General features: G+C 54.1%; 2 protein-coding genes across 2 annotated transcripts; one reads left to right on the top strand and one right to left on the bottom strand.

The window, feature by feature from the left end:
- Positions 1-11,213, top strand: PCYOX1L (prenylcysteine oxidase 1 like). Its single transcript, XM_059417131.1, has 6 exons — positions 1-196; positions 3,999-4,205; positions 5,657-5,831; positions 7,207-7,418; positions 9,653-9,793; positions 10,270-11,213. The coding sequence occupies exons 1-6, from the start codon at positions 109-111 to the stop codon at positions 10,929-10,931; spliced, it is 1,485 nt and encodes a 494-aa protein (XP_059273114.1). The 5' UTR covers positions 1-108; the 3' UTR covers positions 10,932-11,213.
- A 5,724-nt stretch (positions 11,214-16,937) lies between these two features.
- IL17B (interleukin 17B) lies at positions 16,938-22,269 on the bottom strand. The gene is made up of 3 exons (XM_059416520.1): positions 22,249-22,269; positions 19,737-20,026; positions 16,938-17,186 (listed from the first exon to the last, which is right to left on the bottom strand). The coding sequence occupies exons 1-3, from the start codon at positions 22,267-22,269 to the stop codon at positions 16,955-16,957; spliced, it is 543 nt and encodes a 180-aa protein (XP_059272503.1). The 3' UTR covers positions 16,938-16,954.
- Between the last annotated feature and the right edge of the window lie 1,324 nt (positions 22,270-23,593).

Genomic DNA, 23,593 nt, shown 5'->3' on the forward strand with positions numbered 1-23,593 from the left:
CGCCGGGCTGAAGGTGGAACAGCCAGTGGGGCGCCGGGGCGGGGCGGCGAGACCAGCGCCAACCCGCCAGCGCCGAGCGCCGGCGTGCTGTACGGATCGCCGCCCGCCATGGCCCGCGCTGCCCGGCTCCTCGCCGCGCTGGCCGCGCTCCTGGCCGCCGCCGCCACAGGCGGAGACGCCCGGCCCAGCAAAATCGGTGCGGGAAGGACGGGGTGGGGGGCTGCGCGGGGGAGGGCTGTGAGGGAAAAGGGATCGTAGCCGGCAGCTACCGGGTGGGGGAAGGGGAAGGAAGCTGGGCGAGGGAGGGGTCTTCGGGAGAGGAACGGGCTGGAGAAGAGGCGAGGGACTGAGACTGGGCGAGGAAGGGGACCTGTGGGAGGCAAGGTGCTGATGCCGGACGGCATGGGCTTGTGGCAACGGCTGCCTGGGGCGGAAAAGAGGCTTGGGACCGAACTGGCCACTGATCTCACCAGAAGGGCCAGGAGCATTGAGCATCTGCGGTGGACCTGGCTCTTTGCCAGGTGCCCCGATGGCTGACAGAGAGGCCCGGGACTGGGTGATGTCATTCATAAAGGTTTATTGAGGGCCGTCTGTGAAGCAGGCACAGTGCTCCATAGTTCCTGTCTGGAGGCGAAACTGCACAATACAGGGAAGTCAGTGGTAAGGCTGAGAAGGTACCCCGATGGGAAGAGCACTTCGTCCATCTTCCAGGCTCCGGGAGGGCTCTGGAGGGCTTCCTAGAAGGAACATCTAAGCCAAAACCTCAGAGAGAATAGGAGAGAGAAAGCAGGAATGTCTGCTGGAGATCAATTTGCTGAATGACAGTGGAAAACTTTTAACAGCAGTCATCTTGGGTTTTATTAAAATATTTTATTTACAAAATTTTCAGATGTACAGCAGAGTTGAAAGAACTGGATACACAGTGGTCAACTGTGTACTCACCACCTAGATTCTGCCCTTAGCAAACTGCTCCTGTACTTGCATTATTACATAACTATCTTCCCCTCCCTCCATGAATTCAACTTACATCTTAATGCCTTTCAAAATAAACTGCAGGCATCAGGACATTTGCTAAATACTTCTTCCTGCATCTCATTGACGAGAGCTCCATATTTGTTTGCTCTTTCTATTGACAATTGTCAATTTTAACTCGACAGGGCTCTTAACGATATTCCAGTCCCTCACATATAAAATTCCCAGAGGCAGAGATGCTAGTCTTCTAGCATCTGTCGGGGGACAGAGTCCCCACTCCACTAAGTTGCCCTCTCTGCCCCCTTATTGGCAGGGAAACCTGTCCCTTGAAAGCACCACAGACTTATTGGGCTAGTACAGTGCTAAGGCTTCTTTGGATTACAAAACTGCAGCTCAGGCCATAAAGGGTTAAGACAGATGAGCCTGCCAGAAATCAGTTTGGGACTGAGAGTCTAGGGTTTTCAGGGGAGAGAGAATCCTGAGAGCTAGAGCAGACAGAGAAGACCTCAGGGAGAAGGTGGATTTTGGCTCCGAAGGATGGGGAAGTTAGGCACCCTCTGTCTGGAAGGGCAGGGCACTCCTTTCATCTCCCAAAAAATGGGGAACCAGGCAAGACATTTCACACTGGCCCCTGGGAAGGGGCAGGGCCTCCTCCCAGCACTCCTGTTTCCAGCAGTACATGGCTGGTTGCCTGCCAGGTCCCTGCCTACCTGGCCCAGTGGTCACCCGGGGCAGGACACTTGGCAATGCCAAGATGCTTGGTAGCTTTTCTGATTGTCCTCATCTTGGTGGTTTGGATTCTACACATGAGATTGTGGAGCTTTCCTGTGAGGATGGCTTCACCCCCAGACTGCTGCAGGGTCAAATCTGAATACCTCTGTGTGACATTGGACTCTTTACCCCCACCCCCACAGTTCCACACACCACCCTGTTCGTGCTGTTCTCTCCAGGGAGAATGTGCTTCTGCTGCCAGGCAAAGCCGATCGTCCTCCAGGGCCCTGGTCAGACGTTACTTCCCCTGCGAGGCCTGTGTCTCCATGTGCTCATGCACAATACGTTGCTTCCTCCTCAGGATTCCCAGGAACCCTGTTGTCGCACGGGTCACACGTTGTCATAGCTTGCAGTGCTCGAGTCTGTCTGCCCACTCCCTGCCTGAGCTCAGGAGGACAAAAGCCATGCTTGATTCTCTTGGGCCCTACCGTGTCTTATCATGGACCAGGGAGTGGGTGTCGGTTTGTGGGCATTGAATGCGCTGCTTCTCAATGAGGTGAGCTCTTCTGCTTCCCCAGAGCCCTGTGGGCAGCTTTGAGGCCTCATGATATTAGTTCCTCTGAAAAATGGATATCTTGGGGCTCTGTCACAGACAGGAAGGGAGCGCACTGGTTGAAAAGGTTAAGGGCACTCTTAGAAATGGCTTTGTAAACACTGAAAAGGAGGAAGTGTTTGGTTTTTTTGTTTGTTTGTTTGTTTGTTTTTTGTTTTGTTTTTCCAAGATGCAACAAATACTTAGCTTTACTGCCTGCCAGGGTCTGGGGGCCCTAGGGAGCTGCTCTCAGTCCTTAAATGGACCAGTGAAGGATAGTGTGCAAGAATAAGGCCCTGGTGAAGGAGCATGTGCTGGAGGAATATGTGGGAGTGACACCTGACTTGTCTTAGGTGAGTGAGGCAAGCAAAACTTTAATTGCATGCGGCGGCCCTAGAAGCAGCGAGGCAAAAGGCGACAGCGTTCCCAAAAAAGGAAGCAACATAGGCCAAAACACAAGTGTGAGAGAGCAAAGTCATGGGCTCCACAGCCAAAGAAGTCGAGGCAAATAAGGGGGAGAGGTGGAGGTGGGGCAGGGAGTGCCCAAGTAAATGGAGGCCAGATCAAAAAGACCTTTGCCTTCTTGACAGGACCTAGGCGGTCTGTCATGGGTCCAACAGGGGTCTGGGAAGGAAAAATCAACGCCAAATTTACCTCCTTTTCTATTTAAACAGACTGCCAGATGGGAGGAAGGCTGGGTCCCAAATTGTGGGAGGTGTGGCTGTCCAGTTCAGTAGCTCCATAGCTGCCCTGCTGTCTTGGCACAGTGCTGTTATGAGTATCTAGATTAGGCTGTCTGGACAGTGGTGCCTGGTAACCCACAGAGCCCACATTGCCAGTGAAACATTTTACCAGTGACTTGGATGAGAGCACCCACAGCTTATGAACCAAGTTTACAAATAGCAGGAAAGCAGGAGGCACAGTGAAGACAGTAGATGATGAGATCCCCAAAGACATCAAAGCTGAAACTTTAGAACAAGAGTCCAAACCAGCATAGGGTGCCCTGCACAGTAGTGAGAGGCCCGTCCCAGGGTACATTCCAGTCTTGGCAAACAGCAAATGTAGAAGTGATTAAAGTGTCAGGTGGTAGGTTGCCCTAGACCAAGGGTTGGCGGACTTCTTCAGTAAAGGGCCAGGGAGTAAACACCTGAGGCTTTGCAGGCCATAGGGTCTCTGTGGCAAGTACTCTTCTCTGCCACCGTAGTGTGAAAGCAGCCATAAGTAGGCTCCAGAAGGAGGGTGTCCCAGTAGAACTCTGTTTGCAAAAACAGTTGTGGCCTAGAATTGGCCCGCAGGCTATAGTTTGCTGACCCCTGGATTAAGGAGTCCTTTCCAAACACTGATCTTGCCTAACAGTACCTGCAGTGACCAGGTTTTCACCAATTCAGAATGAAATAAAAATAGGGACAATGTAGTGAGTTTGTATAAAACTAAATGTATTCTCTTCACATGATCATCCAGAATGTTGAGATTCTTTCCTGCTAACGTGTCTTTTTCATTATAAAATGAGCGTTACAGTAGGTGACAATTTTCAGGTTGTCCTTTGCTCTCTGCAAATAGCTTTACTAAAAAACCAGCCTGCAGATTTCCTTTTTGAGAGGTGATAAGTAGATGAAATGCAGGGGCCTGGGAACCACCTCCCAGGGGGTGTCAGCGTGGGACCTGCGGCCTTACCACCCCCTGCACTGTCTCTCCCCTCTCTGCCGCCCTGGCCTGCTGACAGCCGTGGTTGGGGCTGGAATCGGGGGCTCCGCCGTAGCCCATTTCCTCCAGCAACACTTCGGGCCCCGGGTACAGATCGACGTATTTGAGAAGGGGACTGTGGGTGGCCGCCTGGCCACCATCTCCGTCAACAAGCAGCACTACGAGAGCGGGGCCGCCTCCTTCCACTCCCTGAGCCTGCACATGCAGGACTTCGTCAAGCAGCTGGGTGAGTGCGTTGCACCAAAGTCCTCTCCCCCCCACCCCACCCCCCGTGTGTCTTGCCCAGGGCTGGTGGCAACCACTGGGCTTTTCCCAGATGGCCCTGGAGGTCAGGGCCAGAGGGTCATGTAGCCCCATCTCCTCGTTTTACAGATGGAGCATCTGAGACCAGAGAGGGGAAGGAACTTGCCTGAGGTTACACAGTGAGTTAGTTGCAGAGCGGGGATTAGAACCCAAGCCAGTTTCTTTCCCTTTTGACTTGCTGCCTCTCGGTAGCCATAATTATAATGTCTTCCATGTGCTGTGTGCTTGCCAGGTACCTGGCATCCTTCCAGGTGGGATGTAGGCATTCCGGCCTCCCTACCCAGCCACCCTCCTGTAAGGCAGGTGTTAGGTCTCCTGAGGAAAGGAAGGCTCAGAGGGTTTCCACACCTTTGCTGCGGCCCCACAAGGAGTAAGAGCCGAATTCAACGCCAGCAGCAACTAGTGAAACCACAGACACCAGTCCTGTTTGACACACAAGCTCTGCTTCTCAGAAGGGACCAGGTGTACTAAAGAGAGCTAAGTGGCAAACACACACAGTTACTCATCGCAGCGTTGCTGGAGGTAGCAGAAGGTTGAAAACATCCCACCTGCCCCCGCCCCCCACTGGGATCTGAGAGTAAATACTGTTGAAGTGCACAGCAGCCAGACTGGGGAAGTCCTTCAGGCCTAGTGTAGAGCACTTGCAGAGACACAGCGTGTCAGTAGGATGCAGAGCTGCAGATAGTATGTGGGGGCGGAGGAGGAGTGACTCCTGGCTATACCCATCCTTAGGAGTGTTGGCAGAAAATCTCTGGAAGGATGCCGAAGGAATGTGGCCTCCGCAATGGGGAACTTGGTGGCTCAGGGACAGGAATGGGGGGGAAGAAACAGAAGCCTGTGACTTGGGGCAGGTCCTAGAAGCTAAGCCTCGGTTTCTACATCTTTAACTGGGGGCTGCTGTCACCTGTTCTGCCTCTTCCCAGGCTGAGAAAGGATGAAGCGAGATGCTGAAGTCCCGGTGCTCTGTAGGCTGTCGCGTGTGGACGGTTGAAAAGAGCCGGGACTCTGCCCAGATGGTCTTGGAGCTGGGGCTTGCCATCCAAGAGCCAGCAGTCAGTCCCTGGCCATTCCAGGATGACAGCTGAATTCCCTGCACTCGTGACTGAGTGCATCCCTGTTCAAAAAAACCACTGTAAACTGGTACATTACTTTAAATCTCACATCTTTATCAACTAGCCTTCTCTGGGCATGTGTTGACTGTTCCAAACAAGCAGCACAGAGGAGCAGACCGTAGTGGCTGGCTCTTCCCTTTAACGGAGCCAGTCCATTTGCATCCTTCAGGAGGACCCTAAATGTCGCTCAGGCACTGCTAGATCTCCTGGGGGTGAGGGGCGCTCTGAGAGGGACCTGAGGGGCTCCTGCCTGTCCCCTCAGGCCTGAGGCACCGGCGAGAGGTGGTGGGCAGGAGCGCCATCTTCAGCGGGGAGCACTTCGTGCTGGAGGAGACAGACTGGTACCTGCTGAACCTCTTCCGCCTCTGGTGGCACTACGGCATCAGCTTCCTGCGGCTGCAGATGTGGGTGGAGGAGGTCATGGAGAAGTTCATGAGGTACGCCAGGCGGGGCTTGCAAACGCCACCACCTACAAGGACACCCCCGGCGTGTGCGGAAGTGGAGGCAGCTGGTGGGAGAGGAGAGCGGGCAGTGGGCTGCCCCGAAGAGCAGGGCCCTGTCTGAAGGGGGTGGCTAGCACTCTGCCCTGTGGGAATGCCGATCTCCTGTGGCTAGGTCTTCCGGTTTTCTAGAAGATGCCAGAAATCCAGAGTGATGTGTGAAATCTCCTGGTTTTTCAGTATATGTAACCCATTCATCTTAGAAATAAGCCAAATGAAGCACATCTAGAGGCCTTTTACAGCGGCAGGCTGTGCCCTTCTAAGCCCAACTGACCCCCGGTTTTCCCATGTAGAACAAACTCCTTTTTCACCACTTCCCTCCTCCTTGGGCCCCAGCCTCCTCCCCGACTCCTTCATATGATGAGGACAAGTGGTCCGATGTCACTGTGTCTGCTTCTCACCGTTCGCCCACTCGCCACCTGGCACGCCAGCTCTCCCCTGAGGGGCCTCCTCGCTTCCTGGCCCAGAGGCAGACATTCAGGATGGCCTCCCGGCCTCCTTGTGCTTTGCCCCGCTTCTCGCCTCCACACCTGTGCCCTTCATGGCATCCCTACCTGTTACTTACCAGGAATCCCCCAGACCGTAATGTCCTGACCCTTCTGACGTCTTTCCCCCTTGTCCATTTTACTCAAACCTACAATGCTGATTTTCTTTCATGGAGAGGAACTCCATCTGGATGTCCCATTATGACCAGACTCAGCACGTTGACAAAGCAGCCCAGGTAGAGGCAGCATTTCAAAGACCAGTGCCTCCAGAACTCCATCAGCTAGTCAGTCCCTGAGACTGGGGCTGCTGTGGAGGGGCGAGACGGGAGCCCGCTGGGGTGCAGGGGAGCCCTGTCGGATGAGGCTGGGAGGGAGGCCAGGCTGGGCTAGCACCAAACATGACAACACTGGTGTATGAGGCCAATCCCACCGGGTCCACCATGGCCCTAGAAGCCAGCGCAGAGCACATGCTGCTGAAGCGAGCAGTGTGACAGTGGGGGTGGACTGTGGCCCCCTGCCTGGCAGTCCCCTGTGGGTGAGAAGAGGACTGTACCCTCAGGCAGGACAGTTCAGACACCTTAATTGTCCTTTAGCAGCGCCGTGGGGAAACCAGGTCTAGTGGGGCTCCAGACAGTTTGCCCTGCCCCCCTGCACTGTCCCTATAGTTGGGGGAGGCCCACCAGCGTCAGCAGACAGGCCAAGAAACCAGCCTTTTCTCTCACCCTCCTCGTGGAAAGGCAGGGCGGCCCTGCTGGGCCGCCCAGGTGGTGGGAGCCAGGGCTGGCTGGTCAGCTGGCACACGGGCTCCAGCTCTGCGTGTCTTCCAGGATCTATAAGTACCAGGCCCATGGTTACGCTTTCTCGGGCGTGGAGGAGCTGCTCTACTCGCTGGGGGAGTCTGCCTTCGTCAACATGACCCAGCGCTCCGTGGCCGAGTCCCTGCTCCAAGTGGGCGTCACTCAGCGCTTTATCGACGATGTCGTCTCCGCTGTCCTGCGGGCCAGCTATGGCCAGTCTGCAGCAATGCCTGCCTTCGCTGGTGAGCCTCTGCCCTCGGGCTGCCTCCTGCCCTTCCCTGGCCCACAGCACCCAGGATGGGTTGCCACCCCCACCCCCAACCCCCGCCAGTGTCAACCCCACACCCACCAGGCTCAGTCCAGCTGTCTAAGCACATTCCTGCCTCAACCCTCTTTGATTCTGGCATGGGTCCTCCAGACTGCCAGGAAATGATGTTCACCCCATTTTTCAGATGGTGGAAGCAAAGCTCAGCTCTTAGTTCCAGTGTGTTTCCACCGCTCCTGCTGGGGCTGGTTTCAGAACCTGGCCTGCTGGGGCCAGCGGGCATGTACATAACCTGCCACCCTCCAGCTCAGGCCAGGGCCCTTCTCTCCTCCCCGCCTCCTAACATGGAAGGTGCAAGCTCAGTCCTTGGTCCACGTCTCAACCACTCACACTTCCACCCACCAACTCCCAAGCACGCCTTCCAGCCCAGACCTCCCTTCAGGACTGCAGACTCACGTGTCCAGTGTTCCCCTTACGTCTCCACTGGTGGGCCTGGTGGTGGCCACCAAGGTGGCCAAACCTGAGCTCTTGACCTTCCCCTCAAGCCCGCCTCTCTGAGAGTCTTCCACAGCTCCTTCCATTGCCCCAGCCAAAACCCGGACTGGCGCCTTCTCTGATATCCATCACATACGATATCCATCACTTACCATATCTCATCTGCAAAGGAAGGAAGGAGGGAAGGGAGGGAGGGAGGGAAAGGAAGAGGAGAGGAAGGAAAGGAAACAAAAAAGGGAAGCAAAGGAATCTGCTTTGCCTTCCACTTAGAGCCAGAATCTGACCGCTTCCCAGCACTGCTTCCTCCCTGGTCCAAGCTCAGCACCCCTCACCCAGATTACTGCAGGTCTCCTGCCAGGCCCCCCTCCCCCACCCCTCGTCCCCTTCCCCCTGCAGGCTATTCTTAACACATCAGCTGGTTGAGCCTTTTAAAACAAAGACACATCAGATCAGACCTAGGTTGACCTATGTTGTAAGGTCTATAAGGGCTCCCACTTGCCTTCAGATAAAAGCCAAGAGTCGTTCCAGTGGCCTGCAAGGCCACCATGGTCCAGGCCCCACCACCTCCCTGCTCCCTCCCCCCAGCCCAGCCACTCTGGACCCCTTTGCATGTCTCCTGCATTCCAGATGCACTCCTATCTTGGAGCTTCTGGGCAGCCATTCCTCCACCCGGAACATTCTTCCCTGAGACACAGTCATGGTAAACTCTTATTCCCTAAAATGTCTTTATGCAAATGTTCCTTTTCATTGCCGCTGTCCCATCACCCAGCTTTCAGTCCCATGGAAACCTCCTCTTACCCCCTGCAGTGCCAGTCCCCTACCCGGCGGCATCATTTACTTCTTTCGTCTCTTCCCCCTAGAATGTCAGCTTCCCAAGGGCAAGAAACTCTGTCTCCTTTGCTCACCGACGTACCCCCAACCCTTAGAAAAGGGCCTGGACCCGTGGAGGCACTCAGCCCATTTTTGTTGAATAAATGAATGAAAAGGTGTATATTTGACAAGCATCTTCCTAGTGTCCAGGATGCTATCCCTCTCGCTGCTGGCGTGGCTGGCTCCCTTCCAGCCATGAGGTCCCGCCAGGTGTCCCCTCAGCGAGGCTCTCCTGATCACTCTTCCAGTAGCTTGTGTGTATCCTTGAAAATGCAATTCATATACCACACAATTGACCCATTGGTATTTTTAAAGATTTTATCTTTAAGTAATCCCTATACCCAACAACCCAGCGCAGAGCTCGAACTCACAACCCTGAGACCACAAGTCGCACCTTCCACTGACTGCGTCAGCCAGGTGCCCCCAATTCACCGATGTAAAGTGAATTTGAGTTGTGCATCCATTATCACAATCAATTTTAGAGTATTCTCAATGCCTCCAGAATCCCACATACCTGTAGCCATCACCTCCTGGACAACCCACCGCCTTCTAGCCCTGGGCAACCGTAAATCCACTCTGCTTCTAGGGATTTGCCACTTCTGGGCAGTCTGTACAAACAGAATCTTACCATCTGTGATCTTTTATACATGGTCCTGGCACTGAGCGTGTTTTCAGTTGATAGCCTTGTGAATTTTGCTGTATTTGTGCATATGTTGTCTCTCCATGCCCGCGTTGGGGGATTCTTGGCCTGACGGGGGGAGGCCCAGCAGGTAGGATGGTGCTGGACTCTGCAGCCTCACAGCCCAGTGATTCTGAGAACCCACTGGCCACTCTCCCCCCTCCCAGGAGCCATGTCTCTAGCTGGGGCCCAGGGCAGCCTGTGGTCTGTGGAGGGAGGCAACAAGCTGGTTTGCTCCGGCCTGCTGAAGCTCACCAAGGCCAACGTGATCCACGCCACAGTGACCTCTGTGACCCTGCAAAATACGGGTGAGTGAGCAGAGCAGCGTGCATGGCCACTCTGTTTCCTAGACCAGGGGTGCTTCCACCAGCCTGTCCCTAAACCCTGCTCTGGGAAAGGCCGCCGACTGGTTCCAAAAAACCGGTGGGAAGCTCCAGCACTGCCAAGTGACACCAGAGGGCACTGTCGTCCCGATTCTAATGTCAGGGTCTCAGAAGGCTGAGACTCCCCTCCAGCCAGCCCCATTCATTTGACTTTGAGCCTCAGCCTTGCCCCAGTCCCTCCAGCGACTGAGCCGCAGAGCTAGAGCAAAAGCTCCAGACTCCTGACTCCCAGTCCAATGCTTCCTCTGCAGCCACACCAGTGTGGAAAGCCCAGGACCCAGCATCCGGAGGGTCCTGCTACACCCAAAGCCTCATATCCTCAACTCTGGGCCCCAGGTGGACATCAATGGGTAGTGGCGAGAAGTAAATTGACTTTTGTGCTCTATTATCTCTCCTTCCAGAAGGGAAACCCTTGTACTATGTGGAGTACGAGAACGAGGTGGGCAATGGGTCTGACTTCTATGACATAGTGGTCATCGCCACGCCCCTGCACCTGGATAACAGCAGCAGCTCCATCACCTTTGAGGGCTTCGACCCACCCATCGATGCTGCCCAGGGCTCTTTCCAGCCCACCGTGGTCTCCTTGGTCCACGGCTACCTCAACTCTTCCTACTTCGGTTTCCCCGACCCCAAGCTCTTCCCCTTCGCCAGCATCCTCACCACAGACTACCCCAACTTCTTCTGCGCCCTGGACAACATCTGTCCGGTCAACATCTCGGCCAACTTCCGGCGGAAGCAGCCCCAGGAGGCCGCCGTCTGGCGTGTCCAGTCCCCCAAGCCCCTCCTCCGGTCCCAGCTGAAGACCCTCTTCCGCTCCTACTACTCGGTGCAGACCGCCGAGTGGCGGGCCCACCCCGTGTATGGCTCCCCCGGCACCCTCCCACGCTTCGCCCTCCACGACCAGCTCTTCCACCTCAATGCCCTGGAGTGGGCGGCCAGCTCGGTGGAGGTGATGGCGGTGGCTGCCAAGAACGTGGCCCTGCTGGCCTACAACCGCTGGTACCAGGACCTGGACAAGATCGACCAAAAGGACCTGATGCACAAGGTGAAAACCGAGCTGTGAGGGGTCCAGGGAGAGCCGGGGAGCGCCCGAACCCCGCGGAAGACGGTTCACCTCCACAGCAGCCCAGGCTGGGCAGGCTGCGCTGGCCACCAGGCCTCGTGTGGCAAGCCGCTGCCCCTGCCGGCCTGGTCCCTGCAGCCCACTCTCTGCCTTTCTCTCTTACGGACTTTCACAGTGTTTGCTTCTTGTTAAGGGGAGACTAAGAGAGGGAAGGAAATTCAAGCCTGTGTATTCATTTTATTTATTTTTTTTTTTTTAAGAAGAAATAAAAATCCATCTCTCCAGCTGCTTCTAATTTGGTTTCCTAAGGGGAAGATGGGAGTGACTGGGGAGGAAATAAGGGGCAGAGAATGCCGAGTCACATTTCTTTATTGCTTCTCATTGCCTACTCCCAAAATGTATGTGAGGCAGCACCTACAATGAAACTGGGGTGCCTGGATGGCTCAGTTGGTTGAGCAGCTGGCTCTTGTTTTCGGCTCAGGTCATGATTCAGGGTCCTGGGATCAAAGCCCTGCCTCAGGCTCTGGGCTCTGTGTTCAGCAGGGAGTCTGCGTAAGATTCTCTCTTGCCCCTCTCCCTGCTTGTTCTCTCTTTCTTTCTCTTGCCTTGTCTCTCTCGAATAACTAAATCTTTAATAAAAACCAAGACATGTACCAGATGGTTACAAATAAAGTAGAAGACCAGAAAACATAAGACATGATAATAGCTCCTATTTCCTGTGTGCTTGCTAGATATGAGGTACCTAGTTAAATACTAGGGTACTAGGTACTAGGTACCTAGACACCACCTCTCAACAAGCCTCTTAACAACACTGAGTATTAGGAGAGATGACTGTGGTAGGACCCAAGGAAGAGATGGTTACTGAGATATTCACCTCAGTGAAACTGTTAGTATACCTTTGAGCTTCCTGGCAACCAGGGGGAAAAGGGGAATACACCAGGCCATGGGGGGAAAAAAGCTTTTCCTTGGCACCTGGAAGAGTTGACCATTCTGTCCATTATGCAAGGGTTGAAGAGTAACACAGTGGATCTTTCTTGCAAGAATACAAGTTCCCAGGGCGTCTGGGTGGCTTGGTGGATTAATCCACTGCCTTCGGATCAGGTCACGATCTCGGGGTCCTGGGATGGAGTCCCACATTGGACTCTCTGCTCGGCAGAGAGCCTGCTTCCTCCTCTCTCTCTCTCTGCCTGCCTCTCTGCCTACTTGTGATTTTTCTCTGTCAAATAAATAAATTCTTTAAAAAAAAAAAAATACAAGTTCCCAGATGGGGGAGGGCAGCCCTACCTTACCCACAAACATTCACCCCAGCAGAAGAAAGAATGAAAAGGTGTCAGAAGGAGTTCTGAGATGAAGCTGAGTCTGATGCCCAGCTCCCACCCAGACCTGCTAATCTGGCTCTGGGGGAGGGCCCAGAAACAGTGAGGACACGACACAGCCAAACAGCACTGATACTGTGCTTTCCTAACAGGAATGGCTCCCAAGGTCATCCTGCAAACTTCCCTCTTTCTGTAAAGATGGTGACAACAGCACAGCATGAGGAAATTACTCACCCAAGGTCTCTTGGTGAGTTCAGGGGGCTTAAATCTGGAGCGTCTCCCTAAAAATAATTAAATTCAGGGGCGCCTGGGTGGCTCAGTGGGTTAAAGCCTCTGCCTTCAGCTCAGGTCATGATCCCAGGGTCCTGGGATCAAGCCCCGCATCGGGCTCTCTGCTCGGCAGGGAGCCTGCTTTCCTTCCTCTCTCTCTGCCTGCCTCTCTGCCTGCTTGTGATTTCTCTGTCAAATAAATAAATAAAATATTTTTAAAAATAATAATTAAATTCAGGAGTGCCTGGGTGGCTCAGTCAGTTAAGCCTCTGACTCTTGGTTTCAGCTCAGGTCTTGCTCTCAGCGTCATGGGATCTCACCCTGCCCTGGACTCTGTGCTCTATGTGCTCTGCTTGAGATTCTTTCCTCCTCCCTCTCCCTCCCCTTCTGTCCCTCCCCTTGCTGGTGTGCTGGTTCCTGCACATACTCTCTCGCTCTTTTGAAAATAAATAAATAAATAATAAATAAAATCTTAAAAAAAAAATTTTTTTTAAATTCAGCGTGGACCAAAATACCCTGCACCCCCAAACTGGCCTCGAAGTTGTTTTTGCTGCTCTGGGATGACAGTGGTGGAAGTGAAGAATGCCTTTGAAGCGCACCCAGTACTTACCCGTCAGTTATTATAGGATTTACAAAGCCGGCACATCGGTGAGAATGCTTTGGCTTGCAGTAGTAAAAAAAAAAAACAGCCTTACGCTGACCTAAGCAACAGAAAGGTCTTACTGGTAATGAGAGTCCAGGCACAGGGCAAGCGTCAGCTCTGTGCCGTGCCAGACCCATTTCTTCTCTCGTGGTCAAGGATGGCTGCCAACAGCACCCAGGGCAAGAGGTCTCTCAGACCCACTCTGCACCAGCGGGGGGGCCCGGCTGACCAAATTAGAATTCGAGGTGACCAAGCAAACACCCCGCGTGCTGATTGGCTTACTGCTCTGCTACACGGCTCGTCAGCTCGGCAGGACACAGGGGAAGAAATGAAGTCCATTGGCTTAGAACAGTCAAGTCCCTCTCCCGGAGCAGAGTGGGGTCTCATCCAAACTACCAATCTGGAGAAGTGGAAAGGGTGTTAGAGAGACCAACCACATGCAGGATGGGGCTGTGCCCTCGCCCTCTCCTCAAGGCCAGTGGAATCAATATGTAACGACATCCTTTCATGGTTTGTGTTTAAAATGAAGATGCCGCGGGCTGTCATGTTGTCTTTGATGAGCGTTGGTATTGGGCCAGAGAGAGCCAAGGCCAATTTCAAACTGGTCCCTGATAACCATCCCTCCCTTGCATTCCTAAGGCTGTGCATACAGAAGAGGCAAACGAGAACAGTTCCACCTGATCCCCAGTCCTCAGCGGGGGCTTTGTTTGGCTCCACGCCCCGGCCTCAATGCCGTAGAGCAGGCTCGTCCTTCAGAAACTTCCTTTGTCTGGGTAGACAGGCCTAAACAGCTCAGAACCAACGCGGGCCAAAATGCCCACACTTCTTGCTGGACCGCTTCCCCAAGCCCCCACCTGGGAGCTGGATCTCACCCCCTCTGTGCCTGCAAGGAAAATCCAGAGATTCCTGAAGACAGCAGAAGGGAGCATGGGGACGGGCAGGGCCCAGTCTAGCCTTCTCAGACCAGGACAGGAAGCCCCAAGAACCCACTGCCCTCCGGGAGAAGAGAAAGCAGTTACTGGGACATAGAGAGCCCTATAATCTGCCAAACAAGGAAGGAAGGAGGCCACCCTCGTCCGCAATAGTCATGGAGTGGTGTGGTGGACATTTAAAACTCTTCGCAGGGACTCCACTCTCAGAGCAGGTGACCTGAGTGAAACTTTAACACTTGGAGGTAGGGGAGGTTGTGGAGGGTAGAGTTGGGGAGGACTAAGGATTGGCAGGGGCAGAGAGGAATGCCTTTAGCTCTTGATCCACCTTTGAAGGAGCAACAGAAGCTGGGGCAGATCTTGAGCTCCCCCTAGAGGCCTCCATGCGTGAGTGCACGCATGCATTCATTCACCAAGCCCTGCAGCCGGTTTAGCACTGGACCCAGAGCTAGTGCTGGAGATGCCTCGCTGAAGGAGGCAGATACGGCTCCTATTCTCATGGAAGGGGCGGTTTCTCGCCAGGCAGTGCAAAACATAAAACACACATAGACTCAAACCCAAGGAGGTTCCTGGGCACAATATAGACCCAGTGCTTTCCCTGGACCTCCAAAGGTCCTGAGCAATTTGCTGCTACCCTTTAGACCAGGGGGGCTGAGAAGGACCAGCTGTTAGTCCAGGCTCACGAGGCCAAGTTCCTAAGCTGCAGAATGGTAACATTGGAAAAGACCCCAAAGATCCTAAATCCCATCTGCTCATTTCACAGACGATAATACTGAAGCCCAGAGAGAGGAAAAGGCAGCATCCGTATAAAACTAACCAGCGTTTATTGAGGATGTCTGTGTGTCTGATGGCCTGGTAGGAGTAGGACAGTCTGTCCCGCCAAGATGAGGAGTTTCCCGGCCCAATCCCTATGCCCCAGGGAACACAGGGTATCCCAGGACTAGAGCCACTTTCCTGCAGCTTAGCTCTTCCCACGCCCTCACGCCACAGCCAGGCTTGAAGGCTATGTCCTAAGGCCCAGAGAGCAGGCTGTGGGGGCCTCAGCGATGAACCACCCCGGGGAGGAGGAACGGCTGCTGAGGGCATCAGCCCGGGGTTGGCTATTTTCCATGTGTCTGGAACCAGGCCAAAGCTTCCTGGGGTAATTTTAACCAGTATCCACTCTAGAACAATACCAAAAAAGGTAAGTTGCTTACCACCCCAGGCAGGCGCATACCTAATCATTGCCCTTTCATGAATTCGACTCTGAAAGCATTCAGAGCGAAAACTGCAGGTAGAGGAGCCAAGCAAAGTATCCTCATGTTGGCTGTTGGCCCTCTTATTGAAATTACCCCTGAAGTGCCGGCTATTCTTACCCTCAGAAAATAGCCTCAGCCCCTCAGCTGTCTTGGGGGTAGGGAAGGTATTTTTAGACCCTAGAACAGCTGATTTAGGCTCGCTGTGGGGACTAAGAGGTCGGGGGAGGATTGAATTGCAAGGAGCTAATGGGGGGAGCAGGGAGTTATCCAGGGGGCAGGAACAAACAGGGGCTTTACAACAAGTCAGTCCAGTGCCTTTTTGATCAGCAGAGTGTCTTGATCTAAGCCAATGGTTCTCACCTGAGAGTTGATGGGGGGAGGGGATGGGCAAGACAGTGGTGGGCATTAAGGAAAGCACTTGTTATGATGGGCACTGGGTGTGTATGAAAGTGATGGATCACGAAATTCTACTCCTGACGCCAATATTGCACTGTATGTTAACTAGAATTTAAATTAAAAAAAAAAAAAAAAAAAACAGTGGTTCTCAAAGTGTAACAAACAATATCAGTGTCATCTGGGAATCACTGCATTGGAAATGCCAAATTTCTGGGGCGCCTGGTGGCTCCGTCGGTGAAGCATCTGCCTTCTGCCCAGGTCATGATCTTGGAGTCCTAGGAACAAACCTCACCAAGTTGGGGTGGGGAGTGGTTCCTGCTCAGCAGGGAGTCTGCTTCTCCTTCTCCCACTGCCCTTCCAGGCCACTCGTGCTCTCTCTCTCTCTCAAATAAATAAATAAAATCTTTTAAAAAAAACGAAAGAAAGAAAGAACCAAGTTTCAGCTCCCACCTGGAAAATACTGAGAGCCACAGCATGTGGGGCCTAGCACTCTGTGTTTTAAGGAGCCCTTCAAATGATTCTGGTGCTAGCTAAGGTTTGAGAAGCACTGAGATCAGCAAACCATCTAGCCAGATCTCCTTTCTTCCTGGAGGAAAGAATGATCTACACTGGTGCTTCTCGATTCTCCCTTTGCTCAAAGCGAGTGAGCCCAGCTGGGAAAAATGCCATGTCCACGTGGAAGTTTCAGGGGGTGGCTGGCCCAGGTGAAAAACCCCCACTCTTCAGCAACCCAGAGGCTCTGCTCTTTTCTGGGTCTAAGGCTGTCCTGCAGAGAATCTTGGAGCTGAAAGAGACCTTAGAGGTCACTTAGTCCAACCAGACCTGAAATTTGCTGCACAGTATCCACAGAGCCTCAGCATTAGCTGGGCCCTACCAGAAACTGGGAGCCCGCTGCTTCCTAAGAGCTTGTTTGCAATTGTCCTTGACTGACTTGGGGAGAGCTAGGGCTTACTCACTCCTATATAGGTTTAGACCAATGTAGAAATGAATGTGATAATTTTAAAATAACCCATCTCAGTGCTGTAGAACTCTGGATGATGGGATATCCTCCTTCACATTGGTCTAAAGTCTACCACCCCGCCGCCTCCCATCCCCACCCTGGTTTCGACTTCGGAGCCATAAGGAGCAAATCCAAGATCTTGCTTAATGAAAGACAGTGTTTACTGCTCACGGGCCTCACTTGGAGTGGAAGCACCAGGAGGGCGGTCTCTGGCTCCCCGCAGCCTCCGGTTCAGAAGATGCAGGTGCAGCCCACGGCGATGGTCTCCATGACCGCACGCTGGCGGCACGGCCCAGTGCGGGGCGGCAGCGGGCAGAGGCGGCGGCGCACGGGCACCTGGCTGAACACGGGCACGCTCACCATGCTGCGGTCCTCCTGCATGGTGAAGGGGTTCACGCAGCCCAGGCACAGGCATTGCGCCTCCGGCAGGTCTGCGGGAATGCGGCTCGGGTCATGGTTGATGCTGCAGGAAGGCAGGAGAGAGCCCCGAGTGGCAGGTGTTCAGGACAGGGCACCCATCCCCCACACCCCTACCTTTCCTAACCCGGGTGTTGATCCCTGCAGCAAGAATGTGCTCTGCTGGAGGATGGGCAGTGATTAACTCTGGGTTCCGGGTGAGAAAACTGAAGATCTTGGAAGGCAAGCCAGCCCCAAGGTTATCCAGACTCAAGGGCACCAGTCAGTCACCCAGTTCCCTTCTCTCATCCCCAAGTTGCCCATCTCTGCACTAGATTGTACTGTGGGATCACAAGGAAGCTAAAGCTTTCTGTGTCTCATGCCTCCTCCCCATCATGTGTTTATATTCTTGGGAAATTTCATCCACAGGAAATGATATAGGAACATATTGATGTCTAATCCTCTCCAGAAGAGGAGTCAGGAGGCCCGGGTTCTATGCTGACTGCATTTCTCTTCATTCAAGACCTACTTTCACACACCCACCACGTGAGTGACTCTGTCCTAGACATGAGGTGTTCACTGATGGACAACACACCGCTTCCCTCGTAGAGCTGACAGTATGGGGGCTTGCTTTGTGACCACGCCTTCCTTGTGCCTCAGCTTTCTCATCTGCTAAATGGGTGAGAGGGAGTCTGTGGACCTGGAACATCTGTAGCACCCAGGAGCTTATTAGAAATGCAAAATCTCGGGGCATCTGGGTGGCTCAGTGGGTTGAGCCTCTGCCTTCGGCCCAGGTCGTGATCTCAGGGTCCTGGGACCGAGCCCCATATCGGGCTCTCTGCTTGGTGGGGAAACTGCTTCCCCCTCCTTCTGTCTGCCTCTCTGCCTCTCTCTCTCTCTCTGTCCAATAAATAAAAAAAGAAATGCAAAATCTCAGGGCGCCTGGGTGGCTCAGTGGTTGAGTGTCTGCCTTTGGCTCAGGTCATGATCCCAGAGTCCTGGGATCGAGCCTCACGTTGGGCTCCTGCTCAGCAGAGAGTCTGCTTCTCCCTCTCCCTCTGCCTGCCGCTCCCCCTGCTTGTGCTCTCTCTGTGCCAAATAAATAAATTAAATCTTGAAAAAAAATACAAAATCTCATCTCTATCACAGATCTCCTGAGTCAGAACCTGCATTTTTATAAGCTCCCCCTACCCCGCAAAAAAATCAAGGGCACAGTAAAGTTTGAAGCCCAGCTTTGCAGGATTTTAATGGACCTTCCCGATTGCCATATTCCAGATACGGTAGCCACTAGCCACATGTGGCTACTTAAATTTAACTCAATCAAAATTAGTCAACTATACTTAAATAAAATAAATGAAATAAGCAAAATGAGTTCCTCAGTTGCAGTAGCTACATCTCAAGTGCTCCACAGTTACATGAAGCTAGTGCCTACCATATTAGATTGTCCACCATCACAGAAAGTTCTATTGAACATGCCCTTCTTGGGTCTCGGGACCTAAGGTGTGCAGCTAAAAAATATTTGGCCTGGGGGCACCTGGATGGCTCAGTTGATTAAGCATCAGACTCTTGGTTTTGGCTCAGGTCATGATCTCAGGGTTGTGAGATCAAGCCCCACGTTAGGCTCCACAGCAGAGTCTGCTTGAGTGTCTCTTCCCTCTCTCTCAGTCCCTCTCCCTGCTCATGCACACACACTCTCTGTCTCAAATAAATCTTTAAAAATATATATATATTTGGCCTGATTTGTGAGTGAGGACCCTTACAGGTTAGTCTATTTCTTCATTATTCACTCAACACACGTACATTTGGCCCCTTCTACATGCCAGGGTCTGGGCTTAGAAGGAGAGCTACAGCCAAGGTGAGATACCGGCCCCATCATGCAGGCATAGCAGGTCTTAACTCACAAACCTAACCACACACCCTAATCACGAGAAGATATATAAAATATTGTTTTCTGGGCCTCTTCCTTGTTGAGTGGGCCACGAGCATCCTTACAAGACTCTGATGGAGGCCCTGGGAAGATGCCAGGCGGACATGACACCCAGGCAGACACAGCAACTCAGTGCCGCCTGCAAGACCTGTAACTGGGAGGAAGTGAGAGCCTGGCCGGTGCCTTAGCAGGGACATGAACCATGATCCCTGGGCTCTGCCTCCATAGCTCATTTAATAACAAGCCTATAAAACCTATGAGGTGCGACTCTTCACTATGGGAAAGAAACTGAGGGTCAATGGATGGGAGTTGGTGGGGGATGGGGTAGCCGGGTGACAGGCATTAAGGACGGCCCGTGATGTCTCGAGCCCTGGGTGTTACGTGCAGCCGATGAATCACTGAGCGCTACCTCTGAAATGAATGATGAACTATATGTTGGCTAATTGTATTTCGATTTTTTGAAATGGAAAAAAAAACCCAATACCTATGACTATAAACCCGTATCACCACCACTTGCACTGAGGAACCTGGAGCTCAGAGAGGCTAAGCTTGCCCTAAGCCACGCAGCCAGTGAGAAGCAGAGCTGGGATTCAAACCAGGCATTCAGGTCTCTGAATCCAAGGTCTGCGTGTGACAGTGATGGGGACAGTGGGGTGTACAGTTCGCCCCCAGTTGCCCAGCCCGGCCTACCTGTAGCCCCAGGGTGACAGGCTCCTCTTGTTGGACAGCCACAGCTGCAGGTTGACCTCACACTTCCTTCTGGCTGGCTCGGAGCTGTTCCTGAGCTGGGCCACCAACTCCCTGAGGTTCCTCTCGTATTCCTCCATGCGGGCATACGGCTTCGCCTGGGACACCAGGTCCAGTGGCACCTGGTGAGGCCCTGGAGCCAGGGTTCCAGGCCGCCCTGGCCCCTTCCTCTTGCCTTTGGGGTTCCTGGGCTGGCCCAGCCCCAGGAAGATGGAGAGGGTGAGAAGGAGCAGCTGGGGAAGAAGGCCACATGTCAAAGGTGGGAGATCCAGGTGTCACTCTGAGCCAAGACTCAAGGCCCAGGAAGGAGAGAGCGAAGAGAGGCTCTGTGGGGACCACCCTCTCCTGCCATGCCTGGCCTGGTCCCGCCAGGCCATGACACGTGTACCACACACGTGTGTATGTACCACAGTCATCAGTAACTCCTGCCTGTAGTACCTCTTAAACATCTCCCCACACTCCCACTTCTCTGTCTGGGCAACTATCCTCACTTCCCTCAAAAGCCTCCTGCCTGGGCTCCACACATATCTCCCTGGCTCCTTCAATCCAGTCTCCATACCATGGCCAGGGATAGATGTTTGAAAGGCAAATGTGATCATGTCACCCTCCAGCTTAACCGTTCACCCTCAGGGTAACGACACCCCGACTCTGCCCCACGGTCTGACCGCTGCTGAGCTCTGCCTCCTCAGATTGCCCCCGACCTCCTCTCACACCTGTGCTCTGGTCTTCTCTGGCCTTCTCTGAAACCCTTTTTCCCACCATGCTCCTTCCTGCCACAGGGACTTTGCACCAGCTTCTACCTGCAGAGTCCTGCCTCCCCTCACCTTCTAAATACTCCTACCCCTCGTGTCTCAGCCCAGTGTCATGCCCTTAGGGATGCCTCAGTAAACTTTCTTGGGCTCCCAACACCACACACACCTTGAGTGACTGTAGACTTACAGTTTGTGTGTGGGTATGGCTCTTTCATACGTCCATCCCGACTAAGCACAGACTTCGTGTGGGTAGATATTGCAGCAGTTTCCACATAGTGGCTCACCCCCATGACTGGGTCAGTGAACGGCTATCCCCACCCCAGCCCGTCTGTAGCTCCCAGTCTGGGACCGGGAGCACACAGTGGACAAGGAACAATCCCCTAATCTCTTGGGGCTTGTTTTTGATGACAAGGAGGTGGGCTGCTTGTGGCTAGAGGTCAGGGCCACCTGCTTAATCTGGTGGCAATGGATTGGCCCTGTAAGGCCTTTCTGGGGAGCAGGCACGTAGGTGAGGTTTGAAGCATGAGAGTGAGGCAGATGTGGGCAGAGGGAGTCTAAATATCTCGGGGCGGGGCCGTGTAAAAGGAGGTTTGAGTCAGTGAAGAGCTGTGCTCGGGACACCACAAGGCTGAAATAGAGGGTGCAGAGGAAGGAAGGGGACGAAGGTGGGGAGACAGGCAGGTCCCGGCTGAGGCTCCTTGTGGGGCGCCATGACCCCTATGCTCCCCTCCTTTGTGCCCAACCCTCTGCCTGCAGCCCACCATCCACACCTCACCCACCTGCATCCAACATCACCGACCATCGTCCCCCTCTTCCCACAGAACTGGGATTGTCAGGAAAGGCTCTGGCTTGCTCGAGAGAAGCCCCGGGGGGCCTGACAGAAGCCAGACTCCTCAGCAGGCCCGGGAGACAAGGACCAGAACTTGAATGGGGCTCGGTGCTCGCCAGAAAGGAGGAACTTTCCAGAGGGTTTCATCTGGTCTCTGAATCTAAGCAGGCTCCTACCTGCCCTGAGTCACTCACGTCACCACCTGCAGGGCCCACACCTGAACTACCCAGGCTCCCCAGCAAGTCTGGACCCTGGGAAACAAGTTTCAGCAGAGCCCCTTCTGGCAGCACGCTGCCTGGTGCCAGAGACTCAGGGCGCTAAATTCTTCCCTTTTGGTCCTGGATTCCAGTGCAGAAAATTGTCTCCTTAACCGCTGACTTTCTCATCTGAGCGTCTTACGTGGCGTTCTGAAACTCTGGCTCTCCCCTCAGAGAACCCCCCCCCCCCCCCCCCCCCGAACAAAATCAAAGTCCGCCTTCCTGGGAGCCAGAAACAAAAAGGACTTGCCCAAGGTCACACAGCAGGGGATCTCAGGACCCCAGCGGGGGTGGGGGGGGGCAGGACACAGACACCCTTTGGAAATACCCCCGATAACAGAGCTGGCCAGGGTCTCCCCTGACGGCTTTGGCCTGAAAGGGCCTCACTGTGAATGAGCTGAGCCCAGGTCAGGAGCCGGAGCTGTTGGCCATGGCTGCGGGCTCTGAGACCAGTCTCTGTTTCTTTCTCACCCTGGGGGAGACGGCAGAGAGAGAAGTTGCCTCCGCAGATTCCAAGCCAAACAGAGGCGGCCATTAATCAATAGGAAAGAAGTTAACGAAACAGTCAGGCCCTAAAGTGGGGTGGGGGTGGGGTGGGGTGGGGAAGCGCCACGTACCAGGCTGTGCGGCCAGTCCATCCCCGCGAGGCTGGTCTGCAGCTGCCGCCGGCCTGGAACCCCAGGTGCCTCCGCCAAGAGAATGGCAGCAGCAGGATGGAGTGAAGCAATTATAGCTCGTCAGGGGGCTGCTGGGGGTGGCTGGGTGGGCTCGTCATCAGCTGGGAGCCTCGGGCCCCCAGCTGGCTGGGCCTGGCGCAGGGGCAGGCAGCGGCGAGGGGCATGGGGGCGGGCCAGGAGCCGGGCCGAGGTGCCCAGGGGCTGTTGACTGAGGGGACAATGCCCTGTGTGTCTGGCGGGGCTCTGGCGGGTGGCACCTCCGCCTGTGGCCTGCGGCTAGCCACCCGGCCAGCACCCACAGGGCCAGCTAAGACAATCAGCTTCGTTTGCTTTGGGGATGGCGAGGGGGTGAGGGCGGAGGAGGGACGGGCTGTCCGTTGGTCAGGAGAGCAAATGTTCTCGAGTGTGCCGGCCAGGAGCGGGACATAAGCCCCATCTCCCAGGAAAATAGCCTCAGGCACCCTGGGCTCAGCCAGCCTCAGGTGAGTTTCGTGGCACCCCCCACCTTGGGGGTTGGAGTCCCACCCACTTAGTTCGCGGGCAGGGAAACTGAGGCCAGAGCAAGGAAGGAACCTGTCTGGGATGATGCAATGGGTTAGAGATGACAGAACTGGGATTCATACCTGGTCCCGGTGCAGGGCTCTATCCCCCACCCCATGCTGTTTGTCTTGGGATATTTTCTGCAGGGTTCCGGCCTGCCGCGGACATGTTTCTGAATGGGTGCTCTCACGCAGGCCGAGTTGCAGATCGTGGGGACTTCTGGCTGATTGTTCGGGCCTTCCCAACGTAGTGCTCCCCACCCCGTGGAGAGGGTCTTCACCCCAGGGGCCTGTGCCTGTGTGGCTGTCTGTGACTTTGACTCTTCTCGGTTTCCTTCTCTGGAAAATGGGAGTCATGCCCAGGAATCAACAGTGGCCTGGCCCCTTTCTTCCTGAAATGTCTCCGAGTCTCCCTTTCCACCTCTCTAGAATGGTAGGGTCATCGTAGTGGCCACTGCTCGGGGCTGTTAAAAGGAAATACACCGTGTTGAACAGCTGCCACGCTACCTGGCATGTAGTAAGTGCTCAGTAAATACTTAGCTGTTAATGATGAAAACGATGATGATGAAATAATCATAAAATTGTTACTATAAACCTTAGCTGTTCTAATTAGCATCGGTTCTCACCGCTCAGCCAACTCTCCTTCCTTACCCCTCGGGCCTACCCTCCTAAGAGAGCTCTGGGCTTCTCAGGCTCTGGCCACAATGTGGTGAGCTCGGGTGACCCCAAGGTCTACAAGGCCTGGA

The sequence above is a fragment of the Mustela nigripes genome, chromosome 12, assembly GCF_022355385.1.
Source record: "Mustela nigripes isolate SB6536 chromosome 12, MUSNIG.SB6536, whole genome shotgun sequence".
Taxonomy (NCBI): Eukaryota; Metazoa; Chordata; class Mammalia; order Carnivora; family Mustelidae; genus Mustela; species Mustela nigripes.

Coding starts and splice junctions, on each gene's coding strand:
- IL17B (XM_059416520.1), bottom strand. CDS start 22,269: ATGGACTGGCCGCACAGCCTG. Junction 20,027..22,248: donor TGGACTGGCCGCACAGCCTG/GTACGTGGCGCT, acceptor CTTCTTCCCCAG/CTGCTCCTTCTCACCCTCTC. Junction 17,187..19,736: donor CTGTCACCCTGGGGCTACAG/GTAGGCCGGGCT, acceptor GCCTTCCTGCAG/CATCAACCATGACCCGAGCC.
- PCYOX1L (XM_059417131.1), top strand. CDS start 109: ATGGCCCGCGCTGCCCGGCTCCTCGCCGCGCTGGCCGCGCTCCTGGCC. Junction 5,832..7,206: donor GTCATGGAGAAGTTCATGAG/GTACGCCAGGCG, acceptor CGTGTCTTCCAG/GATCTATAAGTACCAGGCCC. Junction 9,794..10,269: donor TGTGACCCTGCAAAATACGG/GTGAGTGAGCAG, acceptor CTCTCCTTCCAG/AAGGGAAACCCTTGTACTAT.